This window comes from Chiloscyllium punctatum, chromosome 38, assembly GCF_047496795.1.
Source record: "Chiloscyllium punctatum isolate Juve2018m chromosome 38, sChiPun1.3, whole genome shotgun sequence".
NCBI lineage: Eukaryota > Metazoa > Chordata > Chondrichthyes > Orectolobiformes > Hemiscylliidae > Chiloscyllium > Chiloscyllium punctatum.
Genome location: NC_092776.1, coordinates 18,491,177 through 18,512,937, shown reverse-complemented (window position 1 = coordinate 18,512,937; position 21,761 = coordinate 18,491,177). Strand labels below are relative to the sequence as shown.

The following is a 21,761-nucleotide window of genomic DNA, read 5'->3' as shown; positions in this document are numbered from 1 at the left end:
TGCACCAGAATGAACAAGCTGGTTGGACGTTGGTTAAGGAGGAAGGGCCAGGTCTTTAACTTTATACCTGCTGAGGTAAAGTTTACTCGTGTAGGCCAGAGGTAAAGAGTTTTCAATATTAAGAGATACAGGATCTTCTAAATCTTTGATGTTGGAAGACTAAGAGATATGTACGTCTAAAGATTGTTGTCGCAAAAGTGCTAGTAACAGGGAATTCACAGTAAGAAAAGAAGAACTCAATTATTTAGAGAGATGTTAGAGTATCCACTGAAGTGTGGAGAAGTCGTGGTAGGAGTACTAGCCAAACTCTCAGCTCTAGGAATATAATTTGTCCTTGCTAACAATATAGTTGATTCACAGGTAGGTGTGCTGCCTATTGTGGTTGAAAAGCCAGTGGAAACTCAGGCAACTGAACTATTGCAGGACACATATCCTGGGATTTTTCTCAACTGTGTGATAACAAGGTCACAAAATCACCAGCTGAAACAAGAAGGGTCAGAGGACAGATAAGAAAGTTGAAGTGGAATTAGCAGAGACCCGGTTTGATCAAATGGTTGAGACAAAACAGGAGCCAATGGATGACAAAGCAGACATCTTTAGCTCATAAATTAACAGAGTTACAGCAGAAAGAGGAGAAACTAAACCAATTATATCAAAAGGCATACACAGAAAAGGAATCTGAATATATCCCTGAATGCTACAATGTTCAGCATGATGTCTTAATAATGAAATGGAAACCATCACAATCAGGCAGATGCGAAATGGGCAGAAGTTTAAGTTGTATTGCCAGTGGTTTATAGAAAGGTGGTATTGTACGTAGCACATGAGGTACCAGTAGGGGGTCATTTAAGAGTAAGAAAAAACCCAAGCTAAAATACAAAAACATTTTTACTGGCCTGGACTGCACAAGAATGTAGTGAATTTTACCAGAAAGTTCATACATGTTAGGTAATTGGAAAACTATTGGCAGTAATAAAAACTGCACCTTTAATACCTATTCCTGCATTTGGAGGTTTTTACAAGAGTCTTAGTTGATTGCACGGGACCCTCCCCTCAAACACATCGTGAGAATCAGTATTTGTTAACAATGTGTCCACTAGATTTCCAGAGGCCATTCCATTATGCAATGTCACAGCTGAAAGGATTACAGAGGAATTACTCAAAGTTTTCACTAGATACGAGATACAGTCAGATCGAAGGTCAAACTTTACATCAAAATTATCTGAGGAAGTTATGGACAGCTTAGGAATAAAACAATGCAAATCGACTGCATACCATCCAAAGTTGCAGGGAACACTAGAAAGGTGGCATCAGATATTAAAGACCACGCTGAGGGCTGATAGTCAAGATGATTGTGATATGGGAATTCTGTCTGTACTTTTTGCGATCAAGGATGCACCACATGAATCAACCAAATTCAATCCATATGAATTTACTTTTTGGGCATGAAGTGAGAGGACCACTAAGTTGATTAAGGAGAAACTGGGTGTGTCAGAATTCAGAGACCACATATTTGGACTGTATGTCAAATTATTGGGAACATTCAGAAGTATCATAGCATACAATGAAATGGGAAACAGATGAGCAATCAAAAACTTGCAATTTTGCTATCATCAATAAGGTGTTAGTGTTACTTCCAATGTTAGGTGAACCCTTTAAAATTAAGGTTTAGTGGATCTTATCAAGTTGCAAGGAGATTGAGTGAGATGAATTATTGATAAGGACTCCACACAGAAAGAAATCTCAGTGTGTCATGTAAATATGTTCAAAAGGTATTTTGACAGCGAAGGAAAGCCAAAGGAGACTGTGTTATTGGTTACAACACAGAGGGAAGAACTGGACATTCCTCAAATTAAACTGGACAATGAGGAAGTTGTTAAAAAACTGGGATAAATTATTGAGTTACCTTCTGGAGGAAAATCAAAATATCTGAAAGAGTTATTGCTATCGCACGGGGAGATGCATAGAAATTAGTATAATGCAAGATGTAGATATAGGAGATGCTTTTCCGATTAAGCAACATCCTTATAGGCATAACCCTCTAAAATGAGCACAGGTTCAAAAGGAGATTGAATGTACGCTCCAAGACGACATAATTGAAGTGAGTTACAGTAACTGGAACTCGCCCACAGTAATGGCATCAAGACCAGATGGTACGGTTACGTGTAGACTATCGTAGTCAATGCAGTTACAAAGACTGATGCATATCCGATTCAGAGTTTGGAAGACAGTGTTGAAAAAGTAGGACAAACAACTTATATTTCTAAGTTGAACTTGCTCAGAGGGTACTAGCGAAGAAAGTACCTTTGTCTGAAAGAGCGAAGATAAGTTCAGCTTTCGTAATGTCAAATGGACTGTATCAGTTTAAAGTTGTGCCATTTGATATGGAAAACATGTCAGCCACATTTCAGAGGCTAACCAATAAGGTAATTTCCAGATTACCCAATTGTGCCATACATATAGAAGACCTGATGATTTGAAGTCACACATGGAAGGAACATTTGCAACATTTATCAAATTTATGTGATCAACTTCTGGAGGCAGGCTTGGTGATAAACCTGGCTAAAAGTGAATTTTCCAAAGCGCAAGTCACCTTCTTGGGCCATGCTATTGGACGTGGACAAACAGTCCCATGGAATGCAAAAACAAAGAGGTAATTGGGGAGTTTCCCATATCATCGACAAAAAGAGCAGTACTACGGCTTCTGGGATTGAATGGATTTTATCGGAAATCCGTCCACAGATTCTGAAATGTCTGGGCTTAGCCACTTGAAGAAGATTTTAAGTTTTTAAACAAATAATGAATGTGGAGTTGCCAGTTCTCTCAGGTTAGCTCTATTCTGGTTTTAGTTTGGTTTTTAGAAAGCAGTCAGTTTTTTTTGAGGCTGCTGGTCAAAGAAACACCTATATGGAATCTCTCTGCCATCTCTCTCTCTCTTGTAAAACCCTGTCTTTGATTTTATCTTTTTTGCCAACACGTATTTATAGGTTTGTTGCAGGAATTTGGAACAGCATTAAGTTGGGATAGTCTGTTGGGTTTTCAGATAGGCTGTTATTCTGTATTTGGTTCTCTTTTGTTTGCATTTCATTCAGTACTCTGTAAATAAATACTGTTTCTTTTGAAACCAAGGGATTTTGACCAGTTGCATCACTCCTAGAATATCCACTTTATACCTGTTCAAAACAACTAGAAAATAGGGTCTGGGCTACCTTCTTGAAAAGTTTTGAGGGGGTCTGGCCTGGTCCATAACAATGTTAGAGACAAAAACAAACTCTGCAGATGCAATCCTGAGGAAGGGTTACATCCGAAACGTCGACTTCTCCACCTCCTGATGCTGCTTGTTCTTCCAGCCTCCTGCTTGTCTACCCTGGTCCATAACAATAGGAGGATCAGAGTCCACAAACAAAAATCCAACCTAAAATCTTCCACAGTCCATTGCAATCAAGCAACATTTTTAAAGGATTTAAAAAAAAATAATAGGTTTTCGTAAATATTCTTTAAATTACGCAAGAGTGTTAAGTAACCTGTAGCTTTATTAATACAAATTAATTTATAACAATATTACATTTTTATTAATGGCTAATCCATCACCTGAGAGAAACTCAATAGTTAAAAGCTAAAATGAACATACAGACTATGTAGAACCAAAAACAGAAGTTACTAGAAAAGCTCAGCAAGCGTGGCAGCATTTGAGAAGAGAACATTTTGGATCTGGTGACCCTTCCTCAGAACTGATGGTAGATAGGAAAATGTTGGTTTGTATGCAGAAGATAGGAGGGAATAAGGAGTAAACGATAAGGAGGGACAGAGGTCGAAGAAAGAGAACAACAATTGGACAGATAAAGGGGTCTGTAACGATTTGGCTGGGAGGGTGAATAGCTGTCAATGGAGACTGTTAAGCGGCTGACAGTAGGTAGTGTGTAATGGCAGACTATGCAATAACAAGGCGTGAGGAAGGGTCACCAGACCCAAAATGTTAACTTTGATTTCTCCTTCACAGATGCTGCCAGACCTGCCGAGCTTTTCCAGCAACTTCTGTCTTTGTTTTTGATTTACAACATTTGCAGTTCTTTTGGGTTTTATAAACTATACAGAACCATTTACCAGTTTTGTTGGTGGGGAGTGGTCAGATCATTAAAAGGAACAAATTTAAAAAAAGCTTAAAGTGAAGAATCCCTTCAATAGTCAGTAAACAGTCACAAAAAGTGAAAACCCCTGATGGTTGGTGGTTCGCTTAGGAACGATGGCCAGTTTTTTCGAAAGGCTGTTTGATAGCATAGTGTATATTTAACCTAGGCCAAAAGATTGTGAAAACCCCATTTATGGTGAACGTAATTTGTTCCTGAAACTCGTCAATATCGAAATTTATCAAAAATTAATGGAATTTGGCAGAAACTCTAAAACAGTATGTTTCACATTCAATGAGCATAGTTTGTAATGTTACGAGAACAAACTTGGAGAAAACACCTTCAAAACCAAAATCACTTACTAAACATTAGCTCCTCTCCAGCTCTTTTCCGCGACTGATCCCCTCTAAATAAATGAGAAAGTAGAAAATAACAGTTAAAATCTCCACATATTTGGGACTGCAACAGTTCAAGCTGTTTTATTAATTGAAATAAAAACACATATACTACAATAACAACATGACTGCACCATTGTAAGGAATCTGTTGCAGTCTAGGAGAAAAATAGCTTGTGTTTAGTCTTTGAGAAAAGACAATGACATCAGTCACGAACAAGTGTTTTTTTTTCCTGATCATTTGTTCACATTGTCCTGGTATATGGAGTATGTTTGCGATATTTAGTTATTAATTTTGCCGAGCATTATTGACATTGTTGAAGTGGGGAAGCGATTTCCAGTGCCCCAAACATTTTGCTTTTGTGAACTGGATTCATATATCTCAATTACTAAAGAAGATCATGTATAATGATTTGGAGGAGCCGGTGTTGGACTGGGATGGACAAAGTTAAAAATCACACAACACCAAGTTACAGTCCAACAGGTTTATTTGGAATCACTAGCTTTCAAAATGCTGTTTCTTCATCAGGTGGTTGTGGAGCAGAATCATAAGACATAGACTTTATAGCGACAGGATTGCAGTGTCATGGAATGTAATATTAAAAAAAAATTAGCTGAAGTCTTTCATCTTTTAGAAGGACCATGTTGGTTTTGGTTCCTTTAAAAAATTTCTGGGATTTACATATAAAGTTACATTCTCAAGATTAACAATGGGTGTCACACCTGAGCTCATTGAAGGTGTGAAGTTAAAGTCTGTCTGTGTCCCAATGTTAGGGCAGACTGATTCTATTTCTAAAGTGAGATTTACAGAATCTTACATGGATTTATGCAGTTTTTGAGCAAAATAAAATGTAATTCTGCAAGTACAAATTCACCCCACCACAAACTGTGTGTGTGTAGGGGAGGCTGGTCTACCCTGCAAACTTGCTTCACATTGCCCCCACATTATAAAAGAAACAATTAGGGTCCCAGTGCTGATTTTTGTGGTATACCACTGGACACCAGCCTTCTACCATTACCCTTTGTGTTCTATTTCTAAACCAGTTTTTGATCCAACTCACTCAGTTTCCCTGAATTCCATGCGTTTTCACCTCATCAGTCTCCCATGTGATACCTTGTCAAAAGTTTTGCTAAAGTCCATATAAACTACATCAACTGAACTTGCTCATATTTTCAAAACACAAACAAATTTGTTAGGCATGACCTCCCTCTGACAAAGCCATACTGACTATCCTAATTAATCCATTCTTTTCCAAGTGGATATTAATTCTCTCCTTCAGAATTTTCTCCAATTCTTTCCCTATACTGACAGGAGACTCACTAGTCTGCCAAAGAGGAATTAAACATTTATATCAGAGCCCCTGCAAGTTCCTGCCTCACCTGCAACGGCCCAGGCCGCAATTCACCTGGGACAGAGATTTGTCCACTGTTAAGCCTATCAGATCCTCCAATACCTCCCCATTTCCTATGTCCAACTGTGCAAGTTCCTCACAGCCCCTTTTCCTGAATTCTGTAGCTATGTTTGTTCTTTCCAGAGTGAAGAACGAAAGTAGAAAGGGTTCAGAAAAGATTTACAAGGATGTTGCCAGGGTTGGAGGATTGGAGCTACAGGGAGAGGCTGAACAGGCTGGGGCTGTTTTCCCTGGAGTGTCGGAGGCTGTGGGATGACCTTATAGAGGTTTACAAAATTCTGAGGGGCATAGATAGGATAAATAGAAAAAGTCTTTTCCCTGGGTCGGGGAGTCCAGAACTAGAGGGCATAGGTTTAGGATGAGAGGGGAAAGATGTAAAAGAGACCTAAGGGGCAACGTTTTCACGCAGAGGGTGGTATGTGTATGGAATGAGCTGCCAGAGGATGTGGTGGAGGCTGGTACAATTGCAACATTTAAGAGGCATCTGGATGGGTATATGAATAGGAAGGGTTTGGAGGGATATGGGCCGGGTGCTGCAGGTGGGACTAGATTGGTTTGGGATATCTTGTCGGCATGGACGGGTTGGACCGAAGGGTCTGTTTCCATGCTGTACATCTCTATGATTCTAAGTAGTAGTCATTTAACACCATTTTAACATATTTGACAGCATTCATTTAGTGGAGGTATATAACTTTTTACTTGAGTTTTGTCTCAATTCCATGATGTACTAGCAATCCTTCAATGAAATAAACATTCACGTTGCTGTCTAAAAAATCCTCAACTCTTCTTTAGCAAAAGCAAGCTTTTTAAAGCAAGGTCTTGAGTCCTTCTAAATAAGCTAATCACAACAGTGTTTCATGAGCCTCACAACCACAAAAACAATAACAAAGTAACTCACATTCCTTTAGCACCTTTAACACAATAAAAAGCCCAATGTGTGTGACAGGAGCATGATGAAACACAGTATGACATCACAGAATTACTGAATTGTTACAGTGCGGAAGGAAGCCATTCAGTCCATCATTTCTGAACTGACCCCTCAAATGAGCATTAGCTAATACCAATCACCTGCTATTCCCCCCCATACAATTGCAAGTTATTTCTGTCCAAATAATCATCCAACATTCTGCTGAATGTCTCAATTGAATCTGCCTCCATAATATTTCAATGCAGTCTATTCTAAACCAGTTGTGTAAAAAATGCTTTTTTCTCACCTCCCATTTCCAAATCCAACCAGATTAGATCAGGTTACTAAAAGTCTAGAAAACGGAAGAGGTTTTAAGGAAGGCCTTGAAAGAGGAAAGCAAGATAGAGAACTGTGAAGAGGAACCTTGTTAAAATAGCTAGTGGTTTATCTACAACTTAGCATGACCTGCTTACGAATGCGCCATATTGCAAACAACAGCTGTGGGAGGAAAAGAGCTTTGCTGGACCAAGAGTGTCACATCGATCAACATTGCCATCTGCCTGACTACTTATTATACCAGGTGTTTTTGCTGGCAATTTTCCTCAAGCTGAAACCCTGCCAGCAGGACATTTGAAATGACCTGGGGGTAAGAAATCTCTACTCTCAACAGTAGAATGTACTTAACTGAAGTTGACAGAATTTCAGGCTGCAGAATCATACAATCCCAGTGTTCCTCCCAATTATTTAGCAACAAAATATTGCTTTGCATCTCTGGCAAAGAGAAATAACCTGGAACATTCAACTGTACATTGCATACAAGATGCTCATTGATCCCAAGAATTTATTAAACCAGATTCAACACAACATTCTTATCCATTTATACTCTCGGTGCTTTAAGTCCCAAGGGGTGCTAGACCTCCCCCTCTCAAACTCTTGCACTGCTTTTTGAGCTAGAATTTTCAGAGAAATAGAATACAGTATTTGTGAGGATAAACAATTGAAAAAGATGTGTGATTTAAAATCTAACATATTTCATTTCAGTGAATGATGTTCACCAAAGCCAAGTTTACAATTTGATGCTTGGTGCATCCTCATTAAGCAACAATAGTGTCATAAAGAAATGTTATATTGTTCATTCATTCACATTTAATTGATGCAAAAGGCTCAAGGGAAAACAATTTAAAAAGTGAAAGCGGTCAAAACAATGCAAGAAGAAAAGAAATATCAAGCACTAGTAGCAGTGAAATTAGTACTCAAATGTATTACAAGGACGGAGGTCTTTAGTTCCCATCTGGTGTCTGACATGACAAAGTCTCCTCTTGTTCTCATCATTGCATAATCTGCATCATCTTGATTGTATAAGTACTGCATAGCACAATCAATTCTTAAATGCATCATAAACAGACACACACACAATGAATCGTGGTTATAACTTAAAATACAATCTTTTTAAAACGGTGAAAGCCCAAATTTAATCAAAATCCTCACAAATACCAAATCCAGTAATCCTGAATTGTAATTACATATTTTACTTTAACCTAAATACATGGGAGTTGATCTGTTATTAAGTATGAGTCAAAACATTGAATCGCTGAACAACATGGACAATGAAGAATTGGTTGCAAAAATACCGCAAGCTTGGAAAAAACTTCAAAAATAAAGAGAGACCAATTCTGCAACCAAGATTTGAATGATAATAATGAGAACCTTGCTCATGAGTGGAAAAAAGGCTTATTTGCAGCATTTACAATTCGTAGATTCTAATCTCACTTCAAAGATATGCAGCTTCATATCTTCCCACACTGGACAGAATCTAGACAGTAACAATTCCCAACAGGAGAGTCAGATTTATATCTGGCAGATCCAGTTTGCTGCTCGCTTCTCTTGACCTCCATCTTAGATAGCGATATTACCCTCCATGGGTGACCACCACCCACCACCTATGGAGGTTGACATCAGACATCATCACATCATCATAGCACATTTGCAACTTACTCAGGAAACTGTTCTTTAATGTTGCACTTTGGAATGCACTGACACCTTTCATCCCTTTGACTGATCTCTGCTGAAATGGGATTTGCACTCAGGAAGGAACAACCAACCAACTCAAGCAGGACTGAAGCAGGCTGCACCTCAGGGACCCTCACTTGCCCCAATAGCACTCACTCACTCACTTTGTGCATACTTGGATGCTCACAGCATCTATGCCTTGTCATTTCGCACCAGGCCACCTCATTCAGAACTTAAAGCTCAGAGTATTTCCATCTTGCCTTGCCATTTAACACAGATGCAAAGATAGGTGGTTTGTCATGGTTTTCAGCAGGGATCAGTCAAAAGGGATGAACATGTTGGTGTAAGGCACCCTGCTCCATTAATATCATACTGGCACCATGTGCCAGCAACTTATGCAGTAAACACACAGCACGTGCTTCAACCAAATGTACGCATCTCAAAGTCTAAGGGGAATAGTCCTTGATCAAGTCAAGGAGGACTCCCATCAGTCAAGGGCCTTGGACATAGTTGACTGGCTGTTAGAGGTAGTCAGGGTCAGGAGTACTATATCATTGCAGTGTGGGGAGTGGTCTACCGCAAGTTCTGCCAGTTCAGTGTAACCATTAGAGAGTTGTGGTAAGTCATTGTTTTGGGGATCGACACGAGAGTCAAGTGGGGGGGGGGGGGGGGGGGAGCTCATCAGGGTCACTGCAGTGATTGGGATAATGGGGAATGTAATTGTGGGGATTGGAGGCAGCAGGTTGGCATGCATAGGAGACAACAATATTAAAAAGGGTAGGTCAATAGATAAGAGTAGGAGAAGGGAGCACACCTTGGAAGACATGAGTTATTGTATGTGGGGGAACGGGCTCCTTCGATGATCAGGCTAAGATTGAAACGGTCAATGCCAAATACGGACTGCACTGACTTCCATACTCCAGCAAATTATAAATGCTCAATGGGACCAGAAAACTGCTCTTTCCATATCAAGTGGGCAGAGTTATTTTGTTTTCTGACTGAGCTTGTGGGCTCTGTTCATGAATAAATGCGATGCCCTTTAAGGCCAAATTGCCTTAATCAGACACTTACAGACCACAGGTTGAAAGTAACTACAAGCATAGTATCCTGCATCCAAAATGCATGCAGTGTCCAGCTGTGTAGAAGACAAATCCTGGTCACAGGCAATCTTGAGCATGTCACTGGTCACTGTCGATTGATCACAGTTGCTTCTGTGAACAAGTGATTACAGGTGACCTTGAAGGTGGCATCCAAAGGCAACAATTCAACATGTTAATCCAAGATAACAGACTGCACAAGGGGCTCTCATCTTGCTCTTTTATGCAATACTGCATTTCTTATATGGAGGATAGGTGGAAAAGATATCAGTAATCTTATCAGACTTACAATCTTCTATTACATGTAGATGGTATGGCTACATTACTAAAGATTGTTCTGTTTCTGATATTCCCCAACCATGTTCATTGGAACAGTGACCAATGGATCCAGCCACAGCAACCACACTGTGGCTGTGGTGCAACAACAGCATGGAGAAACCAAGGATGAAAAAAAGTATGGCCATAAAATACAATGCATACAAGTGGAATTAGGCTATTTGGCTTGTCGAGTCTGCTTCACCATTCGATCATGGCTGATAGGTTTCTCAACCCTGTTCTCTCTGCAACCATTGACCCTCTTACTAACGACAAACCTACTTCTGTCTTAAATACACTTAATGATTTATGTCTCCACAGCCTTCTGTGGAAGTGAGTTCCGCAGATCAATCTTACTCTGGCTGAGAAATTAGGAAATCCAGGATCCGTAGCAACCTTGAGCAGCTGCCAAACAGCCTCCACATGACGATGTGGCAGTTAAAGGTCCCCTCAAGATGTGAAAAAGGTGAAGGGGGACCAGAGTCTACTGTTTTCGATGTTATTTCCTCCAGATGACCAGGATGTGTTGTCACCACAGACCGAGGATGTTCACGGACACCATTGTGGAACAGCATCGTCTGCTGCAGTAGTACTGAAAGAGTGGGTTGCCATCCTATCCCAGTGGTCCTTTGTATAACTACTGCATCAAAATTTTAAGCAACTAGCTATTTCCAAGGATTCATTGGGATCTATGTGGAATGTCTCAAACCTCAACCTATAATATATCAAGACTGTTACTGGTGCAATTCAGAGATCTCACTGCTTTTCTTTTATATAGGATCCCTACAGTGTGGCCCTTTGACCCAACAAGTCCACGCCGACCCTCCAGAATAACCCACCCAGACTCATTCCCCTACATTTACTGCTGACTAATGCACCTGACCTACACATCCCAAAACACAATGGATTATTTAGCATGGCCACTTCACCTAACTTGCCCATCTTTGGACTGTGGGAGGAAACCGGAGCACTTGGAAGAGACCCACACAGACACAGGGAGAACAGGCAAACTCCACACAGACAGTTGCCTGAGGCTGGATTTGAACCCAGGTCTCTGGCGCTGTGAGGAAGCAGTGCTAACCATTGTGCTACCATGCTTCATATCAAGGTCAGTGGTGCAGCCTGGGAGTAGGCTGTGCCACCAGATGCAGGATTCAAAAATATTATATACAACACATTGAGAGGGTCATAATACAGGAACTTTCATCAACAAAAAGGCTTCCGTTCCTTCAAAGAGAGGCTCTGATTCTTGGATAGTGCCTGTGTGTAGCCAGACAGAGTGCTCTGCACAAATTAAGTGAAGAGGGAACTCTGAAGAGCTGGAGAATGACAGCAGTCTTCTGAAGAGGAAGATAAGGACACAGGAATATTACCTTCAGTATGACAGAGTGAAGACGCAACAAGCCAGACTGAGTTTTCCAATAACTCTGAGCAGGAAGCACCAATCATAGATTAATTGTACACTAGTGGTCCAAAAAACAAGTAGTCCTTGTTTGTTCATAGTAGCAAATGTAGTTTTCTTTTGTTTGCATTTTCTTGTGGAATAAATGTTAACGTTTTCAACTATTTGAAGGCTTTCCAGTGTGTGATGTCTCCACATTCAAAATGACAAGATGTTAGGTGTTAAAGAAAGAGCACTCCCACAGACAGAATTCTGAAATGGTATGCTGTTAAGAACAGGTAGCCTGTGCAACTTAATTTTTGAATCTGCAGTTATAATGACAATCGATTAGATAGATGGTAGCGTAAAAGCAGAAAAACATTTACAAATATGAACTTGCATTTGCAATTAAGTGTCACCTGTACTTCCATCTACCCATAGAGATAGTTTGTTTTAATTTCTCTTTCCAAAAAGAGCATTTTTAATAACAATATAACAGAAAAGTAAACCATAGAACACACGTCTACTGTGAAGAGGTCCAAATATGTTTAGTAGCTTCTCAGAACCTAAAAACACACAGTTTTGTCATTGCTAGTATAATCACCACTTCTTGGAAGTCAGTAATTCCCTGTAAATATATTTTGAAGCAGCTACAATGGCCAGGTCAGTAATGAATAGCAATTTTTAAGTTTTCTTTGAAGTTTTTAATTATTTATTCCTGAGATATGGCTATCACTGGCTGAGTCAGCATTCATTGTTCAGACCTACTTGCCCTAAGTACCCTAATGTTCCATTTTAAAATTAGTTCTATGGAGGAACCTCGATTATTCAAAGGACAGGGGCAGGGAATATTTCGTTTGGTTAATCGAATTCCGGATAATTGAATGCCGGATAACATAGTTTAGCCAAGCATCGAGACCTTGCGATCTTGCTGGATAATAGAGGTTCCTCTGTACTGCATATACGTCAGCAGGACAGTGATACAAAAAAGCATGGCAATTATGTACAACTGATCCTGTAACTGTATTGTTACACCGGTGTGGCAGTTTTAGCCTCCAAGATTGTTGCAAAAGTCAACTTGAATTAATTATGTTCTACATTTTCAAGAATGAAAAAGCTAACACAGTAACCAGGCAAACAATAAGCCAGAAATTGTTCCAATGACAAATTCAGTGGTGAATGATGCTAGCTGAATTGTTCACCTCATCATTGTCACCACATTATATTTGCATTGCAAATTGCTGGAATAATGATCTGTTAATGGCACAGCAATTTCAACATTGTATTTATGGCCTGGTGTGCAATGGTTTAGCTCTATAATCAAATCACATGGCACTATAAAAATGTAAAACAACAATTTTGATGTAGATGTGGCACTGTGAGGTGAGACATGCAACTCAAAAAGTTTAAAAGTTTTGGAATGTATTAAGGTAGTAAGCATTTAGGAGTTTTGCATATGTACTTTTCCATATAAATATGCTCCAAGAATCCAGTAAATACCAAACATCTAGGCAGGAGGACCTATGGATCTTCTTCAGAAAAATGGAGGGAATTATGAACAACTTCTGAATATTTTGTGATTAAGATTAGTGTAGTCATACAACAGGCATTAGCAGAATCTTGGTCAAAAACCTCATCATGCCGAGGAGAAAGAGCTATTGCAAGGAAAGGTGTAATCATCTGACCAGCATAGGCAAGGTAAACATTCTCAGGGCCTCAGTTTGAAGTTTCTTATTAAGAACACAAAGCTTAGTTTAATTTTCTTTTAGTTCAAAGGTTTTCTGAGCCTTGTTCAATTGATCAAACATATATAAAAGGTAGTTGCCATGTGAAGCAGCCTCTCCACAGTGATAAATTTGCAGGTATTCTCCTGACCGAGAAGATTTCAGTACCTCAAAAGAAACCTTTCACACAAAGCAGTTCATGTAAAACTTCACCTGTTTTGTTATAGCAGACAGGTTTAGTGGCTTATGTGCCAGCATGAATGTGGTTCAGGCAGTGGATCCCCTGATCCTTAAAGAACTTCCTTCATGTAAAGATAGGCACTCAGTCTATACAGTTGTGGAAGCTGTAGTGGAACAGTTAGATTTTAACAGGAAAATAGCTAAATTAAGGAGGCAACTCAAGACTGACCAAATAGCCATGGAATAAGGAATTGCACAGTAAATAAGAGTTTGAGAACGTATAAAATAGTACACTGTAAAAACAAAATACAAAGTACTCCATAGACGATATCAAAATAACGAAGGCAGATGCTGAGAGATCCAAAACATTCAACATTCCGACATTTTAGGGTCTTTTAAGATGGATGAACCAAATGACAACTGTGCCCCTTGACAAATAAGCAGTCATATTGACAACGACAGGTTCCAAACAGGTAAATTCCAAATTTGAGACTAAATTTTACCTGGCAAAGCCATTCTGTATCAGTTCTCGCTGGAGTTTTTGGTCTTGAGCAGCATATTCTGAGAGCTTGGATTCCAAAGCAGGGGGAAGGATATTTGGGATAAACTTAGAAAAGAGACTAGGTGCCAGCTGTGCCCAATCTGGGAAAATAATATATAGAACAAACAAGGTTACTAAGATAGTCAATATCTGTATTTTTATTCAGCTATAACAAATGCAATTGACGGCTAAAGACTATTAAAAATTATGTTCCTCTTTTTGTCCCATGCTTATATGCATTTGATAACCTCTCCCTACAATAATATATATGGGATCTTATGAAAAATACACCAGATTTCACTCAACTTTAAATGCTCCTTCTAAACTGGAGGCACCTTTGGCACAAATTTCCACAAGCAATACAAGCATCTCTATGATTGTAAGCACTTTGCGAAAAACAATCTAACTACAGAAATTCGAATTGCAAATAAAAGCTAAAAAAAATTCCATTTTACATGGCTGTCTTAATATGAGGAGTACAATTTATATTATCAGAAAACATAGATAATCTCAAATCTAAACTGTGGCAAATGCACTGTTTATTAATTAAAATCAATGCACAGAAAGTCAGTAGCAGCTACCACTGGCCAACTAGAAAATTCATGATGTTGAGAGACAAATGGAAATATTTTATTTGATCCAAGTGTCATCAATAGTTTCTTTAAAGTTAATACTTATATAAAATTCAATTAAATGCATCATTCAATTTTATTCAGTGAGTGAACAGGAAAGGCAGCCTTCTTAAAGCAGGATCATTAGAAAGGAAATTTTCTACATTTAGTCTTCATTTTACATGAAATGAATATCCATCAGATACTAAATCTTGAAACCTACATATTCAAAAATATTTACATACTTTGTTACAAGTTACTGCATTGTGAACATTTTCAACAATCCCTTAATTCCCATGGGTTCTACAGTATCAAATAAGAAATAATTTTAATTATCAATTAAATATTTTAAATATTCAAAATAAATAATACCTGAACAAAGTAATTACTCTGTAACTAAATGCATCTGCATGACACAAAGACAGGATTTTGCACGATGTAATTAGTCTGGAATTCTGTTTTTATTTTTATTTTGTTTCTTTCCAAGTTTGATATACAACGCATATCTTTAACGGGTTGCAACTACTCAGGGATGAGCCTCATTCTGCACAAACAGATCCCAAAAGGTGAAATTAATTGGCTCTTTGTGTTTCCATTCCCTTATATCTATATCCATTTTCACTTCTGCATTTGTACTTCAGTGTTTCAACAGATGCTTCTTCCTCTACCCACCACCACCCTCTATCAAGTTACTTGTAGTTAAGATGTCTCTAAGCTGATGTGTACAAGGCCAGGAGAGTATGAAATAGGCTTATCAAATGACCCAGCTACGCATTCATTTCTGGCAGTAGACACATCATTTTGGAAAACCCTTATGAAGAGAAAATGAACATTCATCCTAGCAACTGAATTATATGGTTAAGCACAGTAATGGTCATGCTGCTGAAAGATGTGCCTCTAGGTACTAATCAGCAAATTCGTACAGGAGGACAAACAGGAGTTGGAGGATACTTGCCTTGTTGGACAGTCACAAAGCTTTCTTGAGCCCTCTGCCCAATTATTGTGCCAAATTCAACTGAATGGACTACATCTGCATGCAGAGTTTGGAAAACCCTGTACTAGGATGGCTTCCAAGAGAACTTCTCCTTTAAAGGAGTGGCACAGTGGCTCAATGGTTAGCACTGCTGCCTCACATCACCAGATCCCAGGTTCCATTCCAACCTTGGGTGACTGTCTGTGTGGAGTTGGCATGTTCTCCCTGTGTCTGCGTGGGTTTCCTCCGGGTGCTCTGGTTTCCTCCCACAGTCTAAAGATGTACAGGTCAGGTGAATTGGCCATGCTAAATTGCCTGTAGTGTTAGGTACATTACTCAGAGGGAAAGGGGTCTGGGTGGGTTTCTCTTCGGAGGGCTGGTGTGGACTTGTTGGGCCAAAGGGTCTGTTTCGACACTGTATGGAATCTAATCTAAAAGGATCACAGTTAAAGATCCGCATACTTAAATTTGGTATAGATGGTGATTAAAAATTCAAGGGCAACAATAACTCAGCAAATGTTAATATAGGTCTATATAAATATCTGGATTTAAATTGTAGTGATAGAGCAATCTCCCTCCTTGATGTTTCCATTTTAGATACAGGAGTAGACTGCAAAGTGCTGTTCAACTAATGCCTGGCTCCACTTCTGACTGACATATGCAACATGAGAAACCTGATCTATTATTCAAATAGCCGTGGTACAGGGGGGCCTTGGGGAATCAGAATATGAAAATTTTTCAGACATTAAAAGATAATAATTATAAACAAATGTGGAATTACATTCCTGTGATAATAAAAACATAAATGAATGAAAGAAACAAACTATCATAAGATTTGTCCTGTTATACAGGCAAAACATTCTCTAAACTCATCGGGGGAAACAACAGGGAGAAAGCAGCACATTCTGACACCAAGTAAATTAATGTAATTGTTTTAGATAATAAATCTTAACATAAACCAAAAAAAAATCAGTTAGAAATTATCAACTAGGCAACAAAATGACAAAACATCTCTTTTTCTACATTTGTGTTGAAAATCTGGTTGTATTTTTGAATGAGTAATAGACCTTTAAATTTTTCTCTCCTGCAAAGTCTATGCATTTAACTAAATCAATATCGCCCATAACAGGCTTCTATCTTGATGTTTTTTTTAGAATCAAGACATTTTGTCGAAGAGATTTGTTCTGTCCCATTTCCATGTTGACAGATTCTAGTGAACCAGTTGCTACTTTTTAGGTTACCAGTACTAATGCTAGCTTTTCCTCATATATACACTTACATTAATTTTGGGGATTTGACTTCATATCTCAATCATTAGTCAAGGCCTTCAGATGGCTAGCCCAGCAATATAACCACTATGCCACTGCAACTTGTCATTGAGTTTTCCATGCTACAAATTGTTTTTTCATTTTCTTTACTTACCAGGTCTAAGTGTATATAAGCCTTTAACTATATTTGCCATGGTTGAAGGGGTGACTTTAAATGGAGTTGACTGAGCTTCTATTAGTAAAGCTGAAATAGAAGCAGAACAAACAGATAAAGCATAACAAGGGCTATAGTACTCAAGCTGAATGAGAGTATTAAGTTGAATCACATTATCGATATTCTGTAAAGTAATGAAGTCAGGAGGCCAACAGCAGGAAGCATTAAATTTGCAGCAAAAACAGAAAATACTGGAAAATCTCAGCAGGTCTGGCAGCATCTGTGGAGAGAAATCAGAGTTAATGTTTTAGGCCCCATGATTGTGCTCAGAACCAGTAACCCTGTTCTGAAGAAGGGTCATGGGACCCCGAAACGTTAACTCTGATTTCTCTCCACAGATGCTGCCAAACCTGCTGAGATTTTCCAGCATTTCTGTTTTTGTTCCAAATTTCCAGCATCTGCAATTCTTTTGTTTTTTTTCCACTAGGCATTAAATTAAATTTGCAGTTATATTTTATGCCAAATTAAGTGGTTTCAAGTACATGTTGTCCTGAAGGGCAACAAAAAGAACAGCCAGATCCTGACTTATTAAGCAAATACCCTGTACATGTCCATTAAAACCAAATGCAAAGAATACTGCCAAGAAAACTGTTCATATTAGTCAAAGTTTGCAGTGCCTCCAGTAGAACTTAACCCAAATAGAACCTTGTTAAAGTTCTCTTTTTAATCTTATGTAAAAAAACAGATGCACACATGCTGTTGGCATTTTGAAACCTGAGCCAGGTAATTCAAGGCATGCAGATGCAAAACCCTCTGGCTGAGATAAAAAATTTAATATGACATGGACCTCTACCAACCACATTATTGCAGTTGGTGGATATGGTTCTGTATGAATACACACAATCCAAATGGTATTGAGCAGAGGCAATCTTTACTTTCAAGATGTTTACTCAATCCTGAGTTAATGCGCATCATTTTATGAAATAAAATTTGTTCACCTTTATTTGTAGAATCAAAGTCAGCTCATATGACTTACCGAACTCAAAAATTGTGATCTTATTTCTATACAGCAATTTATAATTGTTAACTTTGGAACTTATCACACCCCTAAAGAGTCCTCAGAATGCTTAAAAACTAATTATTGCGAAATGCAGACACTGATGTTCTGCAGGCGAATGGAGTGGCCAATTTGCTCACAGCACTGTCCAATGAAAAGCCGTAACGAACAAGATGAAGTGACTAGTTATGTTTGTTTTTAGTGCGGCTAGTTGAGGGTGTAATGCTGGACAGGACGCAAGAACAACTCATTGCTCTCTTTTAAATAGTGTCATGGGATGTTTTAGGGCTGGTCCAATATCTTACTGACTGACGATACTTACTGATGGCAATGCTCCCTCGGTATTGCACTGAAATGAAAGTGTCAGTCTAAATGATGTGCTCAATCCTGGACTACTGCTTGGGCTCATAGCTTTTGCATTCATCAGCAATAGTAAACAGCCAATTCAAGCTTATACAACAACAGAATAAAGAAATAAAAGGATCATTTAGCCCAGCAATGTTAGCATCATAAGCTCTCTCACTCACAAAACAAAAGCTGAATACAAAAATGGGAGAGCCCCCTTGGTATTCTGCTCAAATATCCTTACGTGGCAAGTTATTGTTACTGCTTGGAAAATTTCAACCTTATTGATTATAATATTTACATGCCCTAGACCTCTCAGTCCACAAGTAATATTTTTGTTATTGATATATTTAATGCTCAACATTCCTTCACAGGGCCCTGTATTAACCTTTTTTGCTTCAGACCATACAAGCCAATCTTCCTTCTTAGTATAGAGTTTCTGTAGTTGAGACTATTTCTATTGCTCTTTCGTTCTATATTTACTTCACTCGCTTCTTCCAATATGAAATATTTTACATTCTAGCTACCAAACTTCATTCTGAAGAAGGATCACTGGACCAAAAACATTAACTCTGCTTTCTCTCTGCAGCTGCTGCCAGACCTGCTGACCTTTTCCAGCTGTTTCTGTTTTTGTACCAAACTTAATTTGTCTGCTCAATCGGACACAAACTTAAATTCATCTGTAGATTAGTGATTGCATCTTACTGTTTCAGGTTTGCATAATTGGAAAATAAAATAAGCTAGTGTATATAAACAGGGGACTTTTCATTTACCAGAAAAACACCCTTCTTTTTAACTTGATTTGTTTTGGAACTTTCTTTCTCTGATGAATAAGAAAAAAAGAAATGAAATATAGAAATGAAGCAGCCAGAAGCACAAACAAATTAGTCATGAAAGGTTAACCTTCTGATTTGGTACAATTAAAGTCCAATAAATCTTAGATTTTCGTAGAAAACTGTATATCCCAAGACATGTCCCAAAAATGCTGATATGTGCTGACAGCAAAGATTGATGATCAGGAGAGGACAGTTTTTTTAAAAAAGTCGGGAATCTTATGACTGCCAACTCCAAATTATTGATATAGTTTAGAATATCCAAGGAAAATATTTGATAATATTAAGACTAAAAGTTGAAATTAAAAGCACAATTTTGAACAAAGGATTTCATCACAGCTTCAGAAATGACCCACGTTTGGCACAAAGTAGGGTGCAAACAAAATTAACACTACTCACGCATTAAGGTAGGAACATGCTTTTCTGCAACCTGTTCTGTAAACAACTTTATGAGGTCATCTTTCAAATCTCGGTTAAGTTTGGTTTCAATGTAAAATTTGTTCTGCAAAAAAGAAGAGAACGACAGAATCATTAACATGTACATTTGGTCTTGCAACGATTAACTTGCATTTATGTAGCACTTTAATGCAATAAAAACATCCCAAGGTGTTTTACAAGGGTTGTGATAAATTTATTTTTATAAAATATGGTTTTTAAGGCAGATGGCCAAAAGTTGGTTAAAGATCTAAACAAAGGAAGCTTAAAGACACAGTCACTAATGGTGGAGCAATTAAATCTGGGGATTATAAAAAAGCAAGAATGAGAAGAGAACAGATATGTTGAAGGTTTACAGAACTGCAGGAATTCATACAGATAGGAAGGGCAAAGATATACAGGAATTTAAGAACAAGATGAGAATTTTCTTGAAAAAGTGAGGTATTACTTGACCAGGTACTAGTGTTACTTAGCAGGGAGAGGGATGACAGCTGAATGAGATTGGTGTGAGTAAGGACATGAGCAGATGATCTCACTTTAGGCAAGGTAGAATGTCGAAGTCTAGCTTGCAGTGCATTGAATAATCAAGTGTGGAGGTATGGAGAGGTGGTTCAACAAGAGATGAGCTAAAGGAAATTTGGAGGCAGACAATGTCATCGATATAGCAATCTTAATGATGCCACAAAAATGTAGTGAGATACTCTTTCAACAAAAAAAAAAGTCATTGCTATTGTATCTACTTTGATCACCTCCCTGGCAGTGCATTCCAGGCATTTTTCACCCTCTGCATAAAAACCTTGCCTCTCTCATCTCCTTTAAACTTTCCCCATTTCACCTTCACCCCATGTCCCTAATTAACTAACATTTCTACCCTGGGGGAAAAAGAAAATTCTGACTATATATTCTATCCATGCCTCTCAACCTTGTAAACTTCTCTCAGGCCACCACCCCTCAGCCTCTGACATTCACGTGAAAAAAAAACAAATTTATCCAATACCTCAGGTTAAATATCACACCAACAGTCTGGTTCAACATGAGGCAGTTGCCAGTCTACAGTACATCTTAATGTTAGATATGTTATCATTATTCTGTTCTTTTAAACCTCAATTCTAAGTCTAAGTCTATCAGAATGACTAACAACGGTCTCTTAAGTCTACTTTCAGGTTGGAGGTTCTACGGCTCACAAGGCCAGACGTCTTCATGGAAACCGGAACAGAGGCTTGACCAGCGGAGAACAAGACCTGAACCCACAGTGACCTGATGTCAAGGAGGCCAGACTTCATTAGTAAGTGCGTAGAAGACGACGTACCAAAGCAGTTAATCTGAATGTTTCCCAACCAAAAACCATGGATGAACAGAGAGATCCACGTCCCAGTTAAGCCCAGGTCTGAGGCATATGAGTCGAGCAACCCTGACCAATACAGAAAATCCGGATACAACTTTCGTAAGACCAGAGATACCAAGAGGCAATACCAAACTAAGCTCGAGACCCAAAACACCACATGGACACCCGTATGTGGCCAGGCTTACACAACATAACGAGCTACAAAGCAACGTTTAACAGAATGGGGGTGGGGGGGGGTTGTTACAGTACATCCCTACCTGACAAGTTCAAAGCTTTCTGTTCGCTTTAAAACAGAAGGTCAGCGAAACCATATCACCTTTCCCAACAGCATTGGATGCACTTATACCACAGTCACTGCCAGACATTAAAATGGGCCTCCTTGAGAGTGAACCCACGAAAAGCAACTGGCTTGGATAGAATTCCCAACCATGCACTCAGATCCTGTGAGAACCATGGTGAAAATATTTGCAGACATCTGTAGCTTCTCCTTCCTATGATTTGAAGTCTCCACCTGCTTCAAGACCGCCATCATCCCAGTCCCAAAGAAAAATCATGCAATGTGCCTCAACAACTAATGCCATGTGACTCTGACCTCCATAACTATGAAGTGCTTCAAGAGGTTTAGTCATGGCTCACATCAACTCCAGTCTAT

At 38.8% G+C, this 21,761-nt stretch overlaps 1 protein-coding gene across 1 annotated transcript in view; it reads right to left on the bottom strand.

Moving 5' to 3' along the window:
* cacul1 (CDK2 associated cullin domain 1) overlaps positions 1 to 21,761 on the bottom strand; it is a 119,245-nt gene that overhangs the window by 11,507 nt on the left and 85,977 nt on the right. Inside the window, exons 5-8 of the mRNA XM_072557324.1 lie at positions 19,729 to 19,831; positions 17,095 to 17,184; positions 14,051 to 14,189; positions 4,490 to 4,533 (exon numbers count right to left, since the gene is read on the bottom strand). Of these exons, the coding sequence (XP_072413425.1) occupies positions 4,490 to 4,533; positions 14,051 to 14,189; positions 17,095 to 17,184; positions 19,729 to 19,831 (376 nt within the window). The remainder of the gene's footprint in view (positions 1 to 4,489; positions 4,534 to 14,050; positions 14,190 to 17,094; positions 17,185 to 19,728; positions 19,832 to 21,761) is intronic.